Source organism: Microdochium trichocladiopsis (assembly GCF_020744255.1).
Source record: "Microdochium trichocladiopsis strain MPI-CAGE-CH-0230 chromosome Unknown B0I36scaffold_3, whole genome shotgun sequence".
In the NCBI taxonomy this organism is placed as follows: Eukaryota; Fungi; Ascomycota; class Sordariomycetes; order Xylariales; family Microdochiaceae; genus Microdochium; species Microdochium trichocladiopsis.
Window position 1 is genome coordinate 1,409,512 of NW_025763546.1, and position 16,221 is coordinate 1,425,732.

Below are 16,221 nucleotides of genomic sequence, written 5' to 3' on the forward strand. Positions count from 1 at the left end.
AGAGGTCCCTCCAGGCCCCGATCTCCTCGTGCTCCCTTGGGGGGGGGGGGTTCAATCGGCTGTGCTTTTGTCGCGATTGGAGGTACAATTGCGTCGTTGGATGGCACACACGTTCACTGGCGTGGCGGGCACTGCGCGTGGTGTGGTCTTGGGTGTTGGTGGCTAAGCTGGTAATGCGCGGGCTTGAGTGGGAATTTGAAGCTCGTTTCGCGAATCCGTTGCTGGCTGGACGCCGCGGCGCGCATGCATGCATAGCAGTGGACACGCGCAGAGCAAGGCGGGCGGGTCTTGCTTCCAGCACAGGTATCCACATTTACCTGCTCCATGAGAAGCTGTGATTGGCTGTTTCTACCCAACATCGAAGCACTGTTGCAGCTGGCTAAAACAGATTCGACAGCTGCCGACTGTATGTCATATTACTTACGGTTGGGTTGGTTCACACACAACAAGCACGGCGAGGGCACCAAGAACACTGAATTGAGGTCGCTGTATACTTCATCTTTCACTACTGTTATATAATTACAATAACAAGGGTATAAATAGGCTAGCTGGTCGGAGTAACCACGCGCTAAACGCTACCAAGCCATGAAAACAGTCGCTACCTATCGTGCGATCCGCTGGTGATCTCAGTGCATATAATACTCTCAATCCCATAAAATGATAAAACGCCGCTGTGTCGTGGTACATATATTTGGGGTATTGGAACACCTGGCAAACGCCCCAAAACGACTTTCGTAATCCTCCTGCCATAAAAATATTGCCCCCCGTCCGCGCGAACGCCAAAGTACACCGTGCTGTCTCAGAATGCATTCGTTTCTCTCAAGCCAGTGGCTGCAAATGGCAGGCCCTGGCTATGCGTAATTCGAAACTCCGTGTCTACAGATTGTAGATATATATCTGGGCCAGGCATCGCCAATTAGAGTGTGGACATGGCACCATTTGTTGCTCGGCGAGGAACTTTCAGGTCCTTCATGTCGTGCGCAGACGTCGATGTCGACGATCGAACGCTGACAGGGCTTGCGGGGCAGGACTCATCGCCAGATCTCCTTGTCTGCGAAGTGGTCCAAACATGTGTCGACCGTGGTCGATCTTCGTGGTCTGATTCAAGCTCTGGTGTCGATGGGAAGCTTCGGGTTTCGATTGTCAGCGGGGACGTAGACCCCCGAGCCTTGGGCGTGTCCAGGCTGTCATGGTCATCAGCGCTGAACTCCTGCCTTAACGGGCTGCTGAGCCTGCCAACATCACCGCCCATCTGGCTCTTGCGTCGCGACATCCGCCCAGGGTTGCGGATGGGAAGGGGAGGTGGCACCCGCCGGGGGATCGTGACAACAGCGCCCTTGGCCTGAAGGCCATGCGCTCCCCCCACGGCAATACGCTGAGGTGCCTGCGCAGTAGCGACTTCGTAAACGACGGCTTCTTCCGCATCTTCAAAATCGTCTTCGTCTTCGCCTTCGTCATCTTCGCTATCATCTTCGACGTCCTGATCATCGAGATCGTCGTCATGGGTCCCGTGCGTGCTGCCAGTCTCAGCAGCGAGCACCGCGTCGTTCTCGTTGGCTATGCTGCCCAGAGAAGAGGGATTTGTGGTTGGCCGTGGTGAGCTCTCTGAAGTTTTGGACTCAGTATCGCTCTTGTCGAGAGAGGCGATGCTTCCCTTGCGTTCACTGCCATTCACTGATGGCTCGTCTTCAAGGTCTGGGAACGCACTCAAGCTTCGGAGCGCGCTAATGTCAATCTTGGTATAGTCGACTTCTTCCGGTTCCTTCAGCTCGGGAATATCCTCGTGAACACTATAAGGATGGCCATCTTCGCTCTGGCTCTGACTCGTGCTCGGTGTAGTTTCAGGGGTGTTGATGTACGTGTTGGCTCCGCCATCAGCCGTCTGGCTGCGGTCGGTGGCCACAGTCCTGGTCGACATGTAACTGCCTCGCTGGCTTCGCGAGTGAAAGGTGTCGACGCTGCGGCGAGCGAGTCTGGGGAATAACGGGCTGGTCGGGCTCGGGTTGTACTCGAACTGACTGCTTTCCGGGCGTAGTCGGGAGCCAGCCTCACGAATCTCCAGACCCGCCATCTCAAGAGCCAATACCCCGAAAGGGTCGGGATCGTCCTGATCAGGCACACCGAAAGTCGGCACAGGCTCCAACGCCGTCCGGGGCGGCTCGAACGTCGCATCTCCGGGTGTTGGCTGTGATGATAGCTGTTCTACCAATATCGTATCGTAGTCTGTGCGCCCTTCCGCAGCCTTCAGGACCTCTGTGAGTGGTCGAAGTTGCGGCAAGCTCAGATTGATATCGCCCGACAAGATCTTCGTGACGTCCGTGTTTGTTCCATAGAACTTCTCGTTCTCGTCGCTACGTTCGAGCAGAGCCATGCCTTCCAGGCTGACATCCACAGCTTGCCCTTTCGTTTTGACATAAGACACAACAGTGTCGCTGAGGTCTGCCCACTTGGAGCCACCTTCGACCATGCCCAAGGCCATCACAGGTCCAGTCGTCATGGTGACATCATTTCCAAGGACAAGTTTCGAACGTCGAAAAGTCTCGAGGACGGCGAAAGTGTTGATGACAAAAACACAATCATAAATGTCACTACCCAGGACAAAACCAAGTCCTGCGGTCTGCAACATGAGTCCTGACGGTGGAGACCATAAACCGTCGTGCTTCCTGGCAATAAGGATGCCACTGCCGCCGGTGCTAGACGACCATAATCCAGGACGCATAGAGCTGAAGATTGCAAGACCGACGGCATTCTGTATTATCCTTGGCGGGATGCGCTTGAGGAGCTGACTAGTCTGCCCGGTCGATAGAGTAGCCGGGGATCCGGGCCGATCATCGGGCATTGCGAAGCCGTCATCTAGCAAAAGACACACTGTCAGCACCGCGAGCTCGGATATATAGGAAAGTCCGACTGATCAAGTGGGTGACATACAGCAAAAGGACTTCAGAATGCGGGCTGCCTTTTCGCATTCCTTGTCCAGCGCGGACGGCGATAGAATATCTCGGCTGTGCCGTCCAGCGCTGAGCCGATTCACCGAGGAAGGGAGCTTGTCTGCCCATCCTCGGACCTTGTCAAGGCTTGTTTTGCTGCTAGCAGTAGAGTTGCTCCTGCTGCGATCCCAGCTGGGCAGAAGCGCCGAAACTCGCTGCATGATTAATCACTTGCTGGCTGGCAAGCCAGCCTCGCCTGGTTGGAGAACAATGCTGCGATCAAGGCTGGTGATTCGTGTTCGACTTTCGGGTCGTGACGGGTGCACGGCAGGCGCGCAGCTGGTGATGGCGAACGGCGGCGATATTCGGCGGCGGAGGCGACGCTACAGGTTGTGTGCACGGGTGGTTCTGGACCGCATGTGAAGGATGACAATGCTGGAAAAGCGGCGCTGGTGCCCGGGGGGAGCCGCAGAGCAGGCAAAGACCGTGGCTGCAGCAACGGCAACAGGGTTGTTTGTCGCTAGAGAATGAGGGCGCCGGGAATGCCAGGCTGTGAGAGGCTGTCGCGGCGTCTGGAGATGGGCCACAAGGTCAGAAGTTGAGATCAGAATAACGTAGTTTTGCGCGATAGTGGAAAGAGGGCATCGATGACGAAGGATGTAGAGGGCCGAGTTGCGGCCCAGCCAGCACCTGGGAGAACAGGGTCGTGCGGCTAGGAGCGAGAGAATGACGACGAGAGGGTCGAAGCGGCGGCAGCGGGTCAGCCTTGAAAGCCTGGACGCCAGCACACACCCCGGCCCGCCACAGGGACCAGGCTCGAGAAACAGAGCGCCCAGGCGGGACCAGACCACTGCACTGAGGCTCAGCACCACGCACGCGCTGTCAATGCGACCAGGGGTTTCTGCTGCTGGTTGACGCAGTGGTTGCCGTCAAGGACCCGGGGCACGAGCGGGCAGTGGGGATCTGGGCTTGGTCCAGGTCGTATTGTCGATGAATGCGGGCATGGGTGCGAGCACCGAAACGGAGGTTTCGACTTACCGCTGGAGCCGGCGTGATGGCCTATCCGGCGAGCAAGAGGGCCGTGGTGATTGTTGTTGGTCCTCTGTCGCACAACGGCGGGATGTCTTGGAAGGGGGGGACGGGAGGAATGCAGATGCGGCGAAGGAATGTCTAAGAATTCAGGAACGGGAGCAAATTTGACGAGCCGAGGACCAAGCCCATCAAGGGGCAACGAGGTGTAGGGCGTTGGAATTGTTCGAAATGACTCGCCCCAGAGGCCGGCCTGGCGGCGGGCAAAGAGGACGAGCGAGAGGCCTGGACTGAGCCCGGGTCCGCAACACACACGGTCAAGACTCTGCGATGCTTACGAGGCTTGTGGTGGCCCGCTTGATGGTGCCAGCATGAATGAACATGTCCAAGCAGCCCAGAACAAAGCACCTCTCGGGGACCAGTCGCAGCCTAGCTGGTCAGGAGACACAATGACCAGTGCGGGTGCTACACTCAGCAGCGAGACAGGACTGCGTGTTGCTCATTAATAGTGGTGATGATGGCTGGATGACTGTGTTGGGGAAGCGAGACGGTGGGCAGCGAGAGTTGCGGGGAACATGGACGGGCTGCACGAGGGAGGGGCACCATCCACCGTCTGGTCGTCGTGTTGCTGCGCGTGGCTTACAGGCAACGCAGCCAGCCTCTATCAGCGGACTTAGTGTAGCCGTCACGAAGCGGCTAGTGCGGGTGTAGGTATGCGACAGTCTGACGTCGCCCAACGGTGTTGGATGCTGCAACACACAACACAACACAACACAACACAACACAACACACACGCCATCCGCAATTCCATGCAGGCCGGCCGTGCTGCTGGATGAAGTCGCGATTGAGCTCACAATCCCCGGCTGCCGATCACCAGGCACACTATTGAGTTGGATGATGAGTGGGTGCATGCCCAATTGATGGCCGGCCGTGGCCCACTCGGTCGTGCCGTGTCCAAACCAAGGTGGGGGTGGAAGGAGGCGCACGCACTTTAACGACCGACCAGCGGATGAAAGCCGCCCCCCCCAGTTGCTGCTCCGCCCGGAACGTGGCAGCCTGCATCTTTCTTTACTAAGTCGGCCAGGTCTGGTTCCTCGCGTTACTAGTCCAGGCCCCTGCTCTAGCGCTCAAACCGCGACGTGTGACACGCGGCACCCAAGGCAAACCACAAAGACCTCAACGGCCCGTCCGTCGTCGTGACTGCTAATTAAATTAATACTGCCTGCATGCTCCAAGCAGCCCGGGCCGTCCGTGTCTCGGATCTGACTGCATCAGGAACTTGCTTGCTTGCTTGTTCGATGCGTGAGACTTTGGGGGACCAGCGGCCGGCCAAGAAAACGACGAGGGGCCAAGAAGAAAGAAAAAAAGCCAGAAGACGAGATAAGTAAGGCCCTTTGTGCGCCACAGCGCAGCAGTCAACCACACACCCAAAGGAAGAAAAAAAAGCCGGCCCTGCTTTTCCTTTCTCAAGTCTGGCCGTCCGCAGTCAGTGAGAAACTGACTCGTCACCTCTCCGCGCCGCTTGCCGTACGGCGGCTGATTGGCGACGGCGGCGGCATGTTCCTGGAAAAGAAACATCGTGGTCCCCCACCCACGCACACACACACACACACACGCACACACATGTGCAACGTGGCCCTCCGTGGCCCATTCTTTTTGAGGACAATTAAAGTTTGGCTGCTCAAGGCTACGCAACTTCGCACAAATCATTCGGCGGACGGACCGAGGAGGAGGAGCAGCAGCAAAGCCACGGCTGGCATGTAAGACCTTGTCCTGCACAGCGCGCGGCAGGTCCCCCGTCCCGTCCATCAACTCCAGGAGAGAAGCATTACTTCATGCAGCATGTACCATAGTATGCATGCATGCATGCATGCATGCTTTGGCCTCGAGAGAGAAGCGGAAAAGCATGCCGGTGCAAACTGGCAACCCACACACACACACACACACACACACTCGCGGTGACGACCCCTGCCTGCCTGCCTGCCCTTGCATGCCTCCGAGATTGGCACGGGCCGGCCAACCTGGCACGCCATAGTCTGCTTCGAAACCTGCAGGTCTCAGCTTTTTCCAATGGACTGATCTCCCCAGAGAATGGGAGAAAGAAAGAAAGAGAAAGGAAGAAAACATTCTGCAATCAAACGTATGCTCCCCCAAGGGGTGGAAGCAAGGCCACGGAGAAGTCCAAAAAGCATCCTAGCGCGGGCGGCTGCAACCTTTTTCCCCATTGAAGCTGAGGCGTCTTGGTTTCACTCGGATCTCGCAAAAAATCAGCCCGGGTCCAAAACGGCGCGTGTTGCGTATAGTTTACGTGTGAGACAGAGACACACAGAGAGAAAGAGAGAGTAGACATAGAGACAGAGAGACAGAGAGACAGAGGGGGGGCGCACCAGAAAATGACCTGGGCGCGCCCAGCCCAGTCCCGCCTGCTACGACAGGTTTTGCTCTGGATTCAAGCTTTGCTGCTAGTAGTACGCAGGACAGCCACGCAGAACTTCCAGGCACATCTACTTTCTACCAACAACGGTGGGCCGTCAAAGGGCCCAGGCCCGGGGAGGAGGAGGCTCGCTTTGCTCTCACGGCATCGCGACAAGAAAGCGGCGGGGATGTTTTGTGTGTATCAAAACTCGCAACGCGTCAACGAGATTGATGATGGCTGTACTGTATGTGAAGCCCTGAACAAAGCAAAAGATTATCAGGAACCCTACCTAATCTATAGATATGTTTCAACAGGGATCCACCTCCCCGGGGACCAGCCACCCTCTTGCCCCGGCGGGAACAAGTATGTATCTAATAGTGGGCTGCGGGTGACGCCAACTGGCCCCCCGAAAAAAAAGGCAGGGTGATCCCTGTCGGCCCTTTGATACTGGGGCTTGGTATCTAACTACCATCTGCGTGTGTGATAGTCCCATAGATGGATTCCCATGCAATTATCCCAGCACACTAATTTGATAGAATTCTTCAAAGAAAGGAAAAAATAACCTCCCACGAGGAGAGCCGGAGGGCCCGCCCCCCCCCCCCCTCTCCCCCAACGGCAAGAGTCGCTGAATGCATGATGGTGAATCCACCACCCGTGCGTGGGGGCTCACTGGGCGACACGGTGCCGAGGGGAGCTGAGAGTGCATGCAAGAGATCAATGAGGAGATGATGCAGTGGACAACAAATATAAGATACCGATATCCTGATCCCCTCGCAGTCCGATTGGGCATGGACTTGCTCGAGATGCCCGGCGGGAGTTTGCCCTTTCCGTGTGTGTAGTAGCAAAGTCGACCGAATTTTTTTATTTTTGTTTTATATACAAAAGCACGACACAAAACCACGACACCAAAAAAAGATGCCTATTTGTTCTGGGCGCCTGTGTAGCTCATATCTGGCTATATAGGTCACTCCTGTAGATATGGTTGTGGTGTCAAAAGATTATGGGTTTCGCCCCGGCAGATCATCATACATGCTTGTGGCAATCGTAATTCCTAAACGCAAATGGCTAGCATCGTGGAGAAAATTATAGATCAGCGCACATCACATGATAATGGCCGAGACAAGTGTATGATCTGTGGAAACCTCAATATTGAAACGCCATGCTTGTCTCAAATGCCTTTTTGTTTTGTTTTTTCTTCAATGCAAAAGTCTATAGAACGCCTCATGATCATTGCCAGTCTTGCTTGACCCAGAAAGAAAAGAACAGCGTAACGTATGCAGAATTACCCAAAGCCTAGATTCAGGCTTGGAGGAAAGGAAAAAAAACATGATATATGCTCGCTTGTAGTGGTGAATAATGGTGTTCTTCCCGGCTTGTGAGAGCCCGCGTGGGGTGAGAAATCTAGTAGGCTGATGGTAGATCGCGAGATGTTCCCTGGGGACGTTTGTACATTCTTTGTTGGTTCAGTTGAAATCTTTCCCTGCCTCCATTATTGGTGGTCTCCTCTGTATTTCTTGGCCGTTGCTGCACACAGATTGTGTGATTTGGTCCTCATCATTTCGTTGGTTCCTTCTTGGTATAAATATCATTGTCGTAATGGTCGTGAGAGTTGAGTCATTATATGTCGTAGGATATGGTCCTGCTGTCTTTATGGTGTGACCTGCACTCCTTGAACGCTGTCTCTGTAGTCGTCCCGATTTGATGGTGCGTCCGATCCATGCTGTACTTCTTTGAGATCGCAGAGAGAAAAGCACACCTGTGCCGCCCCTGAAGTTGAATCTGGTGTATGATGCCGAAGCGCTTAATTTCTTTGTGGCAAAGGGGCACAGTTAATTCCCGGAAATGTGCAGAATTGCGCGAAGTGCCATTCAGCAAGTCACAATGCGTGACCGGGACGATACGCACGCGTGCATTCGCCCTGGCTAGCTCACAAGCTCTGCTGAATCAGGGTATCTCCCGGATAAGGTCCGCCCGTCTTGACGAATTGCTCAAACGGAGAGCAATTGATGAGTCGCCGACCGGGGCGGACCCAGACTGGCTGCGGAATGTCCTCCCAGTCCTCGTTTGTCAACGGATAGAAGTTGTATGCTTCATGCGAGGGGAGGTCGCGGTGCTCGCATTCGAGCACACCCTCCAGGTGCAGCCTCTCCAGCTTGGGAAGTCTGTGCCGCAGGCCGGCAAGCAGAGACCTGAAGGTCCCTTCGTAAAGGTGGATGCCGCCATTCGAAGCCTCCCATGGCATGGCCAGCCCGCGGCCGCCGAGTCGCAAATGTGTCAAGGTCTTGCCGTGTCTGGCCAGGAAGTCCTTGAGGTCATCCTCGTCGCATGACATGCCCTCCAGGATCAGGCTGGATAGGCGCCCAAAGGTTGTCCCGTCAAGACACTCCCGGAAGGACAAGGCAAACTTGGACTTGATGCTGCCCCTTGCATAAGGGTGGAACGCAATCTTGAGATTGCTCACGTTGATTGCCAGGCGCAGGAAGCCGCCCAGCCCGTTGACCGACCTGAAAGCTGCACTGGGGCCTTGCAGTTTGGATGGGTCCAGGGTGAGGTGCAGCGTGGAAAGACTGTTGAAGGATTGCGCATGTGAGAACCAGTGCCGCCGGTGCGGGTTCTTGCCAAACATTTCCAGGGGGAATCGATCAATCTTGAACGAGGAGAGCTGGATGCCATGCAAGGCGAGGATGATGGCATCCAGGTTCTGGTAAACCTCTGGGTATTCGAGTTTCCGGCAGTTTGGCTCGTGGAACACCTTTTCCAAGACCTCGTTGTCAAACGGGCAGTCTGTGAAGTTGACTACAAATTCGCGGAGGTTGGGCAGCGCCGAGCACGCCTCTCGCAAGTCGTCCGTCTTGAGATGTAAGGCGCCTACGACTTGCCTTTGCTTCTCGATCTCGGAATACTCCTTCCAGGCACTTTGCAGCAATTGGGCTCGTGACTCGGGGTCCATCAGGAAGTGATGTGCCCTGTGAGACTCACACCGTTAGCATACGATCAGCAGCATTATGACGACTTTTTGCAGCTCGCTTATTGCAACCGTCACTGCGCGGTCCGGGCAGGGGAAAGCACAGGCATGACAGGGGCACTTACATAGAAGCATGTCTGGCATCATAGGGCGACAGCTCGCCCATGCACAGGGCCACCGAGGTGATTTTACCCCTCAGGCGCTCGTGCAGAGCAATGTTGTGGAGGCGGTCGATGTCGTTCCTCCACGGGAGCGCGCGGAAGTTAGGCCCCAGGACAAAGTCGTAGCCAACCTCGGCGAGGGTACGGCTTACGCGCCGCAGAGCCCGGACAGACGCGGCATCGGAGTAAGCGAAGACGTATCGCAGCAGCTCGGTAGGCAAAGAGTCCATTGCTCGCGATGAAGGCAGGAGCCTTTTTGCCCGAGCAGGAGCTCAAGTTGAATAAGACGATAATTTTTGTTGTGTTGTCAACGAAGGGGGTTGGGCCGGCTGGGAGTTTTGGCAGCCAAGGTCGAGGTCCCAAGACTAGCCAGAGCAGCTCTGAGTCTATTGAAGAGGGGCCAGCTTTCCGGGAGCGGTTGGCGGCACGTGGTGCTTGACAGGTGTGTCTTGGTGGGTGTGTGTGTGTGTGTGTCCTGAGGACCGAAGTGGTGGTGGTGGTGGTGGTAGTGGTGGGATGACGCTTATAATTACAGGATTGGGGTCCGTCCTTGCCGTGGCTTTTTTGCTTTTGGATAACCTCTCCGGGAGCTTGTGAGGCTTGCAGATCGCGGGCGATGGCGGATTGCACAAGCTCAGCGGCGCCGGACTAAGTTTAGGCACAGAGCTGTCGAGACACGGCGAAAAGCAACGATAAACGACTGCTAGGCAGGCAGGCGACGGAAACGGAAAGCAGAGAACGATGGAGAGAGAGAGCAGGGTAGCCTTTCCCGCCGCTTCCTAACACGCTCGCGCCAGCCGACAGAAACAAGACTGCACGGTGCAGAACCCAGGGTTTAAAGAACAAGATCAATGTTTAAGAGAGGCGGGAGGGCGGCTGGCGAGGTGCGTACGGCGGATGGGAGGCGGAAACCCTTTTAACAAGTGACAAGTCCAAGGCCCTTGTCCAGGGCAGAGACATGAGCAAAGACCACGGCGGTGGCAACAGCCAAAACCTGCGTGCCCAAGATCCCAGGCATCACATCGGACGGGCACGCGCTGTGGTTGGCCACGCCCAGCCGCGCGAGCACACCGTTGCCCGGCTGGCCTCGAGCTGTTCGCCAACCAAAGCCTCCATGTCTAGACCTGGATCGTGGGCAAGCTGCGTGCGTGCGGGCGTGAGTGCGTCCGCGCGTGAATGTGCCTGCAGCAAGGCCTCTGGCCGCCAGTTGCTACAACTATCGGTGAAGCTGAGACCTGCAGGTACCTGGGCCCGACGCCCGGGGCCTGGGGCGACTGCAGCCAGTCGGCCGGGGCTCTAGAAGCCTTCCAGCTCGTGAATGAGCGGTAAGCACCACGTCCGCACCCCTGCTTCCGCTCTTCGGCCGGCCTTGCGGTGAAGACGCATCCCGCTCTGATTTGAACCATGTGGCCAGTCCGCGTTGCCATCCCCGTCGGCACTGCATTAGGGGCCCCTCTTCAAGGTTTCTGGCGTCAGGGTCAGTCAGGCACTGACTGCCACCCTCTCCCCTCCCCATCCGACATTCCAAGAGCAAGGTTGCTCACAATGTCATGGTGGGACCCAGCCTCAACCCGGCACAGTGGACGCGGCCCACACTCTCGGGCCACACACACAACACACAACTCACCACTACCACCACCACCACCACCACTTCCCTCCACCAGCATTCACTCCTACGAGAGAGCTATGACCATTCCCCTTGCAGTGCCATGGCGCCCAGTTCCAGGGGCTTATGCGAACCGGTGCCCGACAGACCAGGATGCCGCATGCACAACCTCGCTTTCTGCTAGTAACAGCCAAACCGCCGTCACATCTCACGTTTAGGCCAACACATCACTACCCAAACGAGAAGACTCCAGGGACAAGACACGCACTTACGCAACGTGCCGCATAACTCTCAGGTCCACAGGTCTTTGTTGTTGGATTTGTGTCGCAGAGACCGGAATGGCGAGCCGGGGCCACCTCCTGACCGCCACGAACCTCAGCATTTCAATTTAGCGTCATGGTCTATTATTACAGCCTAGCATGCCGTGCCCTAAAGACATCCACCTTGTCGTCGCGGAACGGTACCTGGTGCAGGTACAACCATCGATGCGGGGTCTTCTGCACGCCCTCACTGCCCTGCCAAGAGTCGGTGTCCGAGTCGAGTCCAGACGAGTGCTGAGACGACCACTCTTCTGGATTCTCCTGGACGACATCATCCACCTCAAACACCACCGGCGGAGGGGGCGGAGGCACTGCGGGCGCGTCGCTGTCCGAGGTGCTACTCGTCGTCGAGTCGACATCTGTGCCTGGATCGTCCACAATCACCCCATTCGCCACAACAAGGCCGCTGAGATCAACGTCAGGTGGCGTCTTCTTACTTGTATGTGCCTCCATGATCTCAAAGCATATATCATTGATGCCAAGTAGAGAGAGCTTCGAGTCGGGCCGCAAGGTGAGAATGTCCGCCACCTGGACCGCTATCTCCCTCCGTATGGATGGGTCAGTTCTATTGGGAAGCCCTAGTACATGCAGAGTGCGCAATTCAGGGAGGTTTGGTAATCCTCGCAAAAATGGATGCTAGGTGGGAGAATCGCAGCTTGTCAGCACGCTTGCTCGGGAAAGGATCTAATGCGGATTCCACCCACGCCTCAATGGGATGATTCGCACACTTACCCATGCCCTGGTGTCGAACGATATCGCAAGCTCTCTCAGACTTCTCATTCGTCCGCTGGTGAGATAGGTCACCCAGGAACTCGAGAATGCCCAATGCGACCGGCCTATACCGGAGGACACTGGATCGACTCGCGGCCCCTCCCGGAAGAAGACACTGTCAAGGCGAAGGTTTCTAAGACTTGCTTGATGCCGTCTGACTGGGCCCTTCATGATCTGAGTGAGTCCGACCGCTGGCGTTCCAGAGGCTCGTCGAGCTTGGAGATATAGTCCCTCCAAACTATTTGGTGCCAGTGTTTCTCTCAGGAAAGTAATGAGCGATACAGAAACCTGGTCAGTACGGATATGCTTGAGCGAAAGCGGATACCGTTGGCCTGGGTGGGACGCCAGGTCTGCCGGTTGGTCCAGCTGGAACTCTTTGCGCAGCATCCGCCACAGAGACTCGTGCTGCGTGCAGTCCAGTATCGTAAGCGTCGTCAAGCAAGACCAGTCGATGGCGTTCTGGCATATTTGTACGGATACAGCTAGCTTCTCAAGCTCGAGTGTTCTCAAGCCGAGTGTGAGTTTCCCTTCTCTATGGCCCTGCTGGCCTCGGAATGTTTGATCTAGTCCGCCACTGTCGACTGGTTGACTATCGGGATGCAAGTGGTGCTGGGCTTGAGTAACGATGCCCACCTGTGCTGCCTGCAAAGACAAGTCTGCCACATCGGACTTGGTCGCTTGGTGCAGGATCGCTGGCGACCCCAACAGTTGATTGGTCTTGAGGTCAAAGATCCTGCCAAATACAACTCCCAGCACGCCTCCAAGCCTCTTGTCCCCGAGTGAGCTCTCTCCTGGCCAGGTGGCGGTCAGATCTATTTGCTTGAACTTGTCACCGTGGCAGAGCAAGTTGATCTCGCCCGATTTCGCAGACGATGCGAGGCCTATGCGAAGTTCTCGTATGCTTGACCTCGAGCGCTCCACCAGCTCGGAAAGCTCGTCTAGGTATGCCATTTCTGTTATATCGAGAACTGACAGGCTTTCCAGCGCCGGTAAGATGCTGAACGTGGGATATTCCACTTTGCATTCCGCGTATCGTTTCGAGGTTGGCTCTTTCGGCTGGAGATGTGGAGGTAAAGGGAGGTTGCGCGGACTGGGGCTCCTGGATGGTTGCGGCGCCACGCCCATGAAAAAGTCGAGAAGCTCGCTGTGAACTGGCAGGGCATAGCCAGAAGAGATTGTCGATGGGGAAGCTGGTCGAACAGTCACGTCACCTTGCCAGCGGACCCAGACCCTCGAGAGCTTGTGCCGGCCTTCTGGGGAGTGGTCCTGTAGAGAGGCGAGCCCCATGAAGACATCCGAGGGCACTCCCGTAGGCATGTCCCAGACAAAAGACTCCAGGTTGATCATCTTGGCCACCGCCAATGCCACTAGCGTGCCGAGCATCTTGCCACTATCTTGACCCAAGGAGTATTCAGCGACCTCGGTCTCCTTGCCATTTCCGAGTGAAAACTTGCGGACATATGTTGCATATTGGTTGCTCGCAAGTCTGTGCGAGCTCTCTACACGTGCCAGGGACGTGCGGCGAAGCCATCTTGTTTTGTGGGCAAACCGGCTTCCAAGGCATAGAGTGGAAAGGCCATAGGTCAGAGCATCAACGCCAGTCGATGCTGCCGAACTGGACGAGTCATCCGGCCACACAATGTCAAACTCCGAGTAGATCAGAGGAGTGGCGAGGTTGTACAGGGTGGAGTTGGTCAGTGCCAGAGAAGTAAGATCGTTGTGACTTTGCACCTACTCGGCAACCTGAGTGGTCAGTGAGGGGAGACGGAACAGTCAAATGGGGGCCAAATACTTGCCTCACGGACGATGAGGCCTAGGACGTCGACGGGCAGATCGAGGAGGCCGAGAGGGCCAGCCTTGCGGGTAATGGTGCTCCATTCGGCTTCTTTGCCCTTGAGATGCTTTATGATGACCGGCAGGGCCGGTGCCTCTGTTGTCGTCGCCGCCGGCACAGATGTGTTTGCGCCAGAGCCTGCACCTGATGGCGGATCTGAGACAGGGAGGGTGTGGTCGGTGCCCGTACTCTCGTTCGCGGCCATGACCTGATGAGTCGCCTGGATGCGGTTGCGAGGCGTCAGCGTGCCTGCGCAGCTGGCTAAAGATCAAGGGTCGCAGGCAGGACTCTTAAATGCAGAGGGTGCAGCAAGCAGGCGGAGTGGATGCACCAAGAGGTGCATCTATCCGCGTATCCTTGGGCGCCGTCTGCCACACCGGACGATTGCGCAGCCGATACTGCAGGATATGCTTACAGCATGCCGTTGAAGAGCAGGACAATCAGCGCCACCGCAACGAGAGAGCCCGGCCTGGCATTTCCTGGGAGCCTCGCTGCCGCCGGTTGGTCGCCAGCCATGATGAGATGGAGAGACCGAGAGATCGGTTGTTGTACCCTCCTCGCCTGCCCGCCCCGGCTTGCCTGTCAGCCTGCCCAGGTGCCTGGGGGGGGCCACAAGCCGCTACTAGCGTGGGGCGGCACGTCAGGGGTCCTGGAGCTCTCGCTCACAAGCGCCGTGCCCCGCTTCCAGGCATGCCACATGATGCTCGCTGGACACGCTCGTGCTTTGCGACGGATCCCTCATCGCCTTGTGCGTCAACCTCTACTCATCCATACTATTAGCGACAACTTCAATCGCGCTTGCATGCGCGCCCAGGCCAACATCCTTCTAGACAGCAGCAGCAGCAGCAGCATCCGAGTTTGATCCTCTGTCAGAGTCAAGTCTACACCTGCCCACGCAGGTCTCGCCATCTGCGATCTAGCAAGTCATAGGCACCTCCCAGGACATCTTGTTCGCCATCAGCACCTTGTGCAGATCAGGCATCCACGTGGCGCCGACGGTCCGCCCAGCGACTGCTTGACATACGCCGACTGGAAGCTCAACGTGTTCTTCGGCACGCACTCCCTCCAGCATACTTGGCCATAACATCCCCGTCCATCGCGGAAACTATTTATCACAAGACGTTCTGGCTTCAATCAGCTACCACCACCCACCTTCAGTAGACTGAAGCATACTTGCGCCCAGACTGCTTGCCCGTTACCGCCAACAACCGCACTCTTCACAGCACAAGCAAGAAAGCTCTCCGACCATGGCAAGCTTCTTCGAGCAACTTTGGGAGTCAATCTTCACCCCCGGCCCAACCCCAACTCTCCTGCTTGCCACAAATGCCACGTTCGCCTGCCTACAGGTCGTTCTCTTTGTGCTGCTCATCGCCACGTCCAGCATACACTTCATCATCCTCTCTTTCCTGTGCGGTGGCTTGTGGTGGTCTATCAACTGGTTCGCGACTGAGCTCAAGGCCGCCCAGCTGAAGGAGGAACAAGAAAAGGCGCTCGCTGAACGGGAGGCACGGCGCGCCACTGATGACAGCGACACCGAGGTAGAGGCGCTCACCAAGATCGCCAAAACCAAGAAGGTTTCTGGGAGCCATGAGGTCGAGGTCGCAGAGCAGATCGGCGAGCTCAAGCACCGTGGCGAGTCGGGCGCCGGAACAAAGTCGGGAGTGAGCACCGAGGACGAGTGGGAGAAGGTCTCGGAGAATGAGTCTGAAAAGACACGATAGGTTTGATCGAAGCCTCTCGAGAACTGGGGCCCAGACATCCACTCGTCGCCGTTTGAGGCGGTTCTTGGGATGCCATCGACACACATCCCAGTAAGACTTTCCTAGCGACGATATACACTGGTGACTATCCAGAAACATACAAGCACATACATCCGGATCTATATACATACATCTCTTACATCAGGGTCCATGAGCGTAAGGCGTTATTGATGATGCTTGCTTGGCTGTCCGCGAGAGCCGATTGTGGTGAGACTCCATGCACGTGCTGGACTAAACTGCTGCCATTTTAAAATACAAAGCATTTTGCTGAAATAACCCATTTGCAACATGTTTGACATGGCTGATCACTAAAACTGCTCAAAGTGGAACCCCCATGTGCTCAAGCGCTGCCCAAATGGTGCTGGGCGGCAGCACACTACAGGCCAGGGGGCTGCGACGCCCAGGCAGCCTCCTCCAAACGCTATCGATACG

At 56.4% G+C, this 16,221-nt stretch overlaps 4 protein-coding genes across 4 annotated transcripts; 1 reads left to right on the forward strand and 3 right to left on the reverse strand.

Annotated features, from left to right (window-relative positions):
* Positions 1 to 477: 477 nt before the first annotated feature.
* On the reverse strand, positions 478 to 3,634 carry B0I36DRAFT_317360 (uncharacterized protein). Its single transcript, XM_046153144.1, has 2 exons — positions 2,929 to 3,634; positions 478 to 2,853 (listed from the first exon to the last, which is right to left on the reverse strand). The coding sequence occupies exons 1-2, from the start codon at positions 3,146 to 3,148 to the stop codon at positions 917 to 919; spliced, it is 2,157 nt and encodes a 718-aa protein (XP_046015076.1). The 5' UTR covers positions 3,149 to 3,634; the 3' UTR covers positions 478 to 916.
* A 4,665-nt stretch (positions 3,635 to 8,299) lies between these two features.
* Positions 8,300 to 9,728, reverse strand: B0I36DRAFT_346849 (uncharacterized protein; the record flags this gene model as incomplete). The annotated part of the gene is made up of 2 exons (XM_046156502.1): positions 8,300 to 9,338; positions 9,463 to 9,728. 2 exons carry the CDS (start codon positions 9,726 to 9,728, stop codon positions 8,300 to 8,302), a joined length of 1,305 nt encoding a protein of 434 aa, XP_046015077.1.
* Positions 9,729 to 11,026: 1,298 nt separating this feature from the next.
* Positions 11,027 to 14,582, reverse strand: B0I36DRAFT_317365 (uncharacterized protein). The gene is made up of 3 exons (XM_046153145.1): positions 13,992 to 14,582; positions 12,157 to 13,926; positions 11,027 to 12,060 (listed from the first exon to the last, which is right to left on the reverse strand). The coding sequence occupies exons 1-3, from the start codon at positions 14,232 to 14,234 to the stop codon at positions 11,512 to 11,514; spliced, it is 2,562 nt and encodes an 853-aa protein (XP_046015078.1). The 5' UTR covers positions 14,235 to 14,582; the 3' UTR covers positions 11,027 to 11,511.
* A 197-nt stretch (positions 14,583 to 14,779) lies between these two features.
* On the forward strand, positions 14,780 to 16,067 carry B0I36DRAFT_317368 (ER protein Pkr1-domain-containing protein). The gene has a single exon (XM_046153146.1). The coding sequence runs from the start codon at positions 15,277 to 15,279 to the stop codon at positions 15,748 to 15,750; it is 474 nt and encodes a 157-aa protein (XP_046015079.1). The 5' UTR covers positions 14,780 to 15,276; the 3' UTR covers positions 15,751 to 16,067.
* Positions 16,068 to 16,221: the final 154 nt, after the last annotated feature.